Raw genomic sequence first — 5,021 nt, 5'->3', positions numbered from 1 at the left:
TTTATTGTTTTAATTTTTCGGTTATTTTATTTATTGCAATGATTTTCAGATTTTTGAATTGTAAACAAAAGTTGGCAAAATATTTATACAGAGTGATTCCAATGTTGAGAAAGCAAAATAAGGTGCACTTCTATTCGCAAAAAAAGTGGACCGCTGCAATGGAATATCCTGGGACTGTGGCTCAAGCAACATTTTTCTGAAGTATTTATAAATTGTTTTTGTAGTTGTAGTCAACAACAACTTTTGACAAAGGTTATGCTTTAGTCCTCAACAATAAATATATTAGATATCCGCAGGTTGTGATGTCGCAGTAGAAGCAAATTTATCTACCTGACGAGAGAAACGAAGGAAACGAAAACGGAAACACTGCGAAAATGCCTTATATATAATAATTACAAGCCCAATATTGATTTCCAATAGACACCTTTCACTCATCAGGCGCATAAATTTCCTCCGCCTACTCAAGTTGACGATTTGATAGCAAGGTTTGAGCACAGCACGTCCTTAAGGTCTGTAGAAGATATCGTGACATTTCGCTCTATTCGAAAGAAGCTCTCTGTAAAAATCCATATCGCTGTTAGAGCAGCTTATGGCGCTACTTTCTTTTTCATCAGCTGCCAGCGCTGCCATATTTTCGTCTATATTTTCATGCAATTCAGATTTCATCACATTTTCGACCGCTTCCTTCTGCTGCTCAGCGCCATCGACCTCCAGCGCATTCTCATCCGTCGCAACTTCACCATCCTCCGAGTCTACTGCCAGCGCAATATTCGCATTGATCGGACAGGTTTCGTTGGTGCAAGGTTCATCGATAATTTCCTGGTCAACCACTTCCTTCAAACAAGCATATTCATCAAAGTCTACTGGCTTTTCGTAAAGTGTCATTTGTCTGCCAATAATTTGCAAGTACTCAATGTCTGGGAAAAATGGTAGCACACGTCGGATGTCTTTGACTTTGGCGGCAATATTTTCCTGTACTGCTCGCGAGGTTACCCAACCGGATCGGCGTACACAGCAATTCTCGCCGATGAGCTCACATTTTACACCCGCTGGCAGGCCAGAAACTTCAAAATATCTCTGTTTAGCAGGTTGTGTGGAAATCAGCTCCATTGTACAACAGCCATCTGGAAAACAATCCGTGAAGGCAGCTTTTTTATGATGTGCTCTCGGGTTTACGCTCTCCGCATGCGCCAACAGTCGCTGCGTCATCGATTTGTCGCGTCCATTGACAGTGACGCTGCGATTGAAGAGCAGTTCGCAGTATGCTTTGCCGGTACGTTGCACGAGTCGATCGGCTATGTTGTTGCGCAATTGCAGTTCGCGTTGCCATGTCTGCAGGCGACGATCACTGCTTGCTGCCAAATTTTCGTCCAAACAGCACAGGCAATCAATACTGTCCCCCCCTGCGGCCAATGTGACACATCGTGGTCTCTTGTGGCGACAACTTCGGGTCCTCTTCGGTTTATTCAGCACTTTTCTGAGAAAGGCGAAGTTTGACGGTATTGCTCCGCAGCGACAACATGGCTGTAGTAGTGCGCTGCATCTAGGACAGGGTCCACCATTCATTATGCGAAAATTCTTTTGTTCACTTTTAATTTACATTGGCTTTTTGGCGGGCTTGGAGTTTGATTCAACGGAAATTTTGTAGCAAAAAGAGAAAAAAAATAAATTTTAACTTAGATTTTATCTGACATTACGGGGAATTGACTTTTATTACATTCTATTAAAAATCAGTTCAAGTCAGTCGGAGAAGTCACAATAGACGTCTTCAATATATTACTGGATGGAGAAAATAATGCGAGCTGCAGAGCTGAATATATAAGGTACTATCTTCTAAAAGAGTGTACGGCTCCTGGCCTACGCCAAGTCTCAACAACCGCACCATTAGTTTTAGACTGGAGCATATGGGACTGGTTGTGAGCGAAAACAGTACTAAATATCTCCTGGTCTGTTGACAGTCATAATTTTGGAGGATGGAATCATGTGTAGAAGTTAACGCAAATGGGGAAAGCTCTCTGAATGCCATTCACTTGGGAGTGGTCAGAAACGATTCCTTTACATATGGCACAAGCAGCTCATGACTTCCCGTCTTAGAACAAGTATCCTCTGGTTAGCCAAAGGACATTCATTTGAAGGCGAGCTATAATGTGAAGACGAACCATCCCTCCGCAGGGTTGTGCGCGAATGATAAGGACAAAACGACCTCAGATGAGAGACTTCCCATTTGATGACGACCACAGCAAACGCATTAAGGCTTACGATTTATGGGCATGCATTTAATGTCGGGTCCCTTAATTGAGAAGGTGCTGCTTCCCAGCTGGTTGATGTCCTCGCAAACAAGGAGTGAGACGATTAGTTCCTTATGACATTTATTACAGTGGCCTTACAAAAGAGCGCAAATTCGGCGTAAGATTCGTGATGGGTGAGAGATTCCGTCGCCGAGACCTGGCATTCACCCTGGTGGATGAACGTCTAGCCACAATCCGCATTAATGCAAAGTTCTTCAACCTATTGCTGATTTGCGCCCACACCCCGATGGAAGGAAAGGACGATGTGATCAAAGACGTTTTCTATGAGCGCTTGAAGCACACCTATGAGAGCTGCCCCCACGATGTCAAAATCGAGCTTGGCGACTTTAACGACAGGGTGGGCAAAGAAGGTATCATTGGTACAACGGTGGGTAAATTCAGTTTTCATAATGAAACATCCCCAAATGGGTTGAGGCTGATCGACTTTACCGGAATCTGAAATATAGTTATATGTAGTACTAAATTCCTGCATCGGAAAATTCATCAAGCTACCTGGCTCGAAAGCCCACCAACCAGATCGATCATGTTGTATTAGACGAAAGATACGTCTCCAGTGAAAAATGAAAGAGACCGAAATGCGCGAATTCGAAGATTTTGGCAAGCTGGCCGACAGACAAAAGATGTGGCGACTATCAGAAGGCTTTAGCACACATACATGACAGTTCGGTGAAGACCTAGGTGCATCGTCAGATATTTACTCTACCTAACTACCCAAGATAGTTTGTAATTGGACTCTCACATGTCTACTTTTAAGCACAAAATTTTCGTTTTTTCCATTGTTCTCCGTTTTTAAGAAGAGTTCAAGATGTAAAATTTGTTTGTGTTTATTAACACATTTGCATTTTCAATTTTGGTTACATATGTATTGTATTTATCACATTATTTAACGTCAAAACCAAATAAATATTACCCTAAATGTTATATAATTAAATGAATTCGTTAAATTGTAAACGATCAGTTCAATACCATAGGTAGATGATATCATCTTTCAACCCACGAAATATCTTCAATCTCAAATAACGGTAATAGCATCAGTACGAACAAAAACAACCAGCCGCCACAGTGACGGTCTTGAATTTCCACTCTTGTCGCAATTCATCGGGTAACCAAGCCAACGCCGGATCGTTTTGTGTCGGTTCCAATAAGGAACGTGGTGTGAGCACTTTAACTTTGTACTCGAGTGGTTTGCAGTAGGAACCGCGCCAGCACTTCTGCGGATATTGATTAGGTGATTGGCTGTTTTGGCAAACTGCGTTCATAAGATAGCGTGGATAGTGCTGTTGACCCAAGTCCAAGAGATCGATCTGAAAGAGGTTGTAGAAGTAAGAGTTTCTATGCAAAGTAGTTTTTGGAATGGATGAGGGCCGTCTTTTTACTCCTCATACCTTTACAACGAGCTCCTGACATCAATCTTACCTTAACTTTACAATCACAGCCAATTACCGGAGCAGTGCCGGCCCTCTTAGCGTCTATTTTGCTCGTATCGACCAGCAAATCTTGGTAAAAGTCTGCAAAGTGAGAAACAGGCAAAGCGCGAGGATACTTGTTACCAGTTAAGGAAGACTTGTCCTTGTTAAGCGTACGCTCATTGCTCTGCCCATCAGGCGGTGTCTGCATCTGGTTTTGGCCGAAGATTTCTATTGATAAATCGTCTTTGGGTGGCTCGGATCTAAAAAGCAACAAACAACGTTTTCCTGCTTAAAAGATACAGCTTCACTTTTAAATATTTTCTTTTTGTACCTCTTGCACTCAAAGCCTTTGCTCGGCAGCGAATCGAAATCTATATTATCTTTCGATTTCGTCCAACCTTCAAAGGAGCTCAAGCATCCGTAAGTTGCGTAAAGATGTTGCAGCAGATCTTTTCTACCAACTTCACCGCGTCTTTGTACACCTTTAGCGCTATCATTGTCGCGTAATTCTGAAAATATTGCGTCCTCAACCGGGTTCTGAAGCTCATCGATTGAGGTCTTTGGTATCGCGGGCGTCACTTCGGACCCAATGAAGTCGAGAACGGGCTTGAATAGAAAATTATCCAAACGGTGGCCAACAATATTACCAAGACACAACGATAACAATAATAACGCGATCTGGTAAATATTTAAAGAAACTTAGTTATTATGCTTGGCACCGCTTTGACTTGTCGCAAAGAATAACTAACCATTTTGGAAGAAATATTGTTTTTAAGCACTTATTTGTTAAGCAAGCTCCGCGCAGGTCATGATGTACACCACACGACTGGAACGAAAGGATAACTGTGACTGCGCGATGTCGAGAGAGCGCTTTTATTGGCGAGATTCGTTGGGTCGTAGACAATGGCGCAGGTGTCAAAAGTCGTCAAACAGTCAGCTTTTGTCTTCACTTGAACACAATTCATGTGCATCAGATTACCGACGTACTGGACACAGCGCGGTTGCTACAGCCTTCAGCGTTTCTTGTGTTGACTTCGGTCACCATCATCCATTCAGAAAACTGACCAACTCCATACGCACGCACGTGGCTGTGGAGAAGGGGTATCAAAGTTTTTTCTATTGGCAGCATGCATGTGTGTGTGTGTATGTATGTATTGTCTTATTGACACACATTTGTTCATACTAACCTGAACAGTGCTCATACTCTTACAGAACTTCCCAGCATAGCTTCACAACTTTTCTATGAATGCGACAACGCTCAACCGCTTCCAAAACTGTTGAATGATAAAAGTAGCGACTTTCT

General features: G+C 42.6%; 2 protein-coding genes across 2 annotated transcripts; both read right to left on the bottom strand.

The window, feature by feature from the left end:
- Positions 1-47: 47 nt before the first annotated feature.
- On the bottom strand, positions 48-1,686 carry LOC120775199. The gene is made up of 2 exons (XM_040105261.1): positions 397-1,686; positions 48-330 (listed from the first exon to the last, which is right to left on the bottom strand). Exon 1 carries the CDS (start codon positions 1,564-1,566, stop codon positions 505-507), a length of 1,062 nt encoding a protein of 353 aa, XP_039961195.1. The 5' UTR covers positions 1,567-1,686; the 3' UTR covers positions 48-330; positions 397-504.
- Positions 1,687-3,184: 1,498 nt separating this feature from the next.
- LOC120774915 lies at positions 3,185-4,806 on the bottom strand. Its single transcript, XM_040104791.1, has 4 exons — positions 4,468-4,806; positions 4,050-4,396; positions 3,726-3,978; positions 3,185-3,613 (listed from the first exon to the last, which is right to left on the bottom strand). Exons 1-4 carry the CDS (start codon positions 4,468-4,470, stop codon positions 3,341-3,343), a joined length of 876 nt encoding a protein of 291 aa, XP_039960725.1. The 5' UTR covers positions 4,471-4,806; the 3' UTR covers positions 3,185-3,340.
- Positions 4,807-5,021: the final 215 nt, after the last annotated feature.

Source organism: Bactrocera tryoni, chromosome 4, assembly GCF_016617805.1.
Source record: "Bactrocera tryoni isolate S06 chromosome 4, CSIRO_BtryS06_freeze2, whole genome shotgun sequence".
NCBI lineage: Eukaryota > Metazoa > Arthropoda > Insecta > Diptera > Tephritidae > Bactrocera > Bactrocera tryoni.
The sequence above is the reverse complement of the archived record's forward strand: the minus strand, read 5'-3'. Positions and strand labels throughout refer to the sequence as shown.

Excerpts from the sequence above, each read along its gene's own strand:
- LOC120775199 (XM_040105261.1), bottom strand. The coding sequence starts at position 1,566 with ATGAATGGTGGACCCTGTCCTAGATGCAGCGCACTACTACAGCCATGT.
- LOC120774915 (XM_040104791.1), bottom strand. Across the intron at positions 3,979-4,049 it reads AAAGGCTTTGAGTGCAAGAG|ATCCGAGCCACCCAAAGACG; the intron begins GTACAAAAAGAA and ends GTTGCTTTTTAG. Across the intron at positions 3,614-3,725 it reads GCTGTGATTGTAAAGTTAAG|ATCGATCTCTTGGACTTGGG; the intron begins GTAAGATTGATG and ends AACCTCTTTCAG.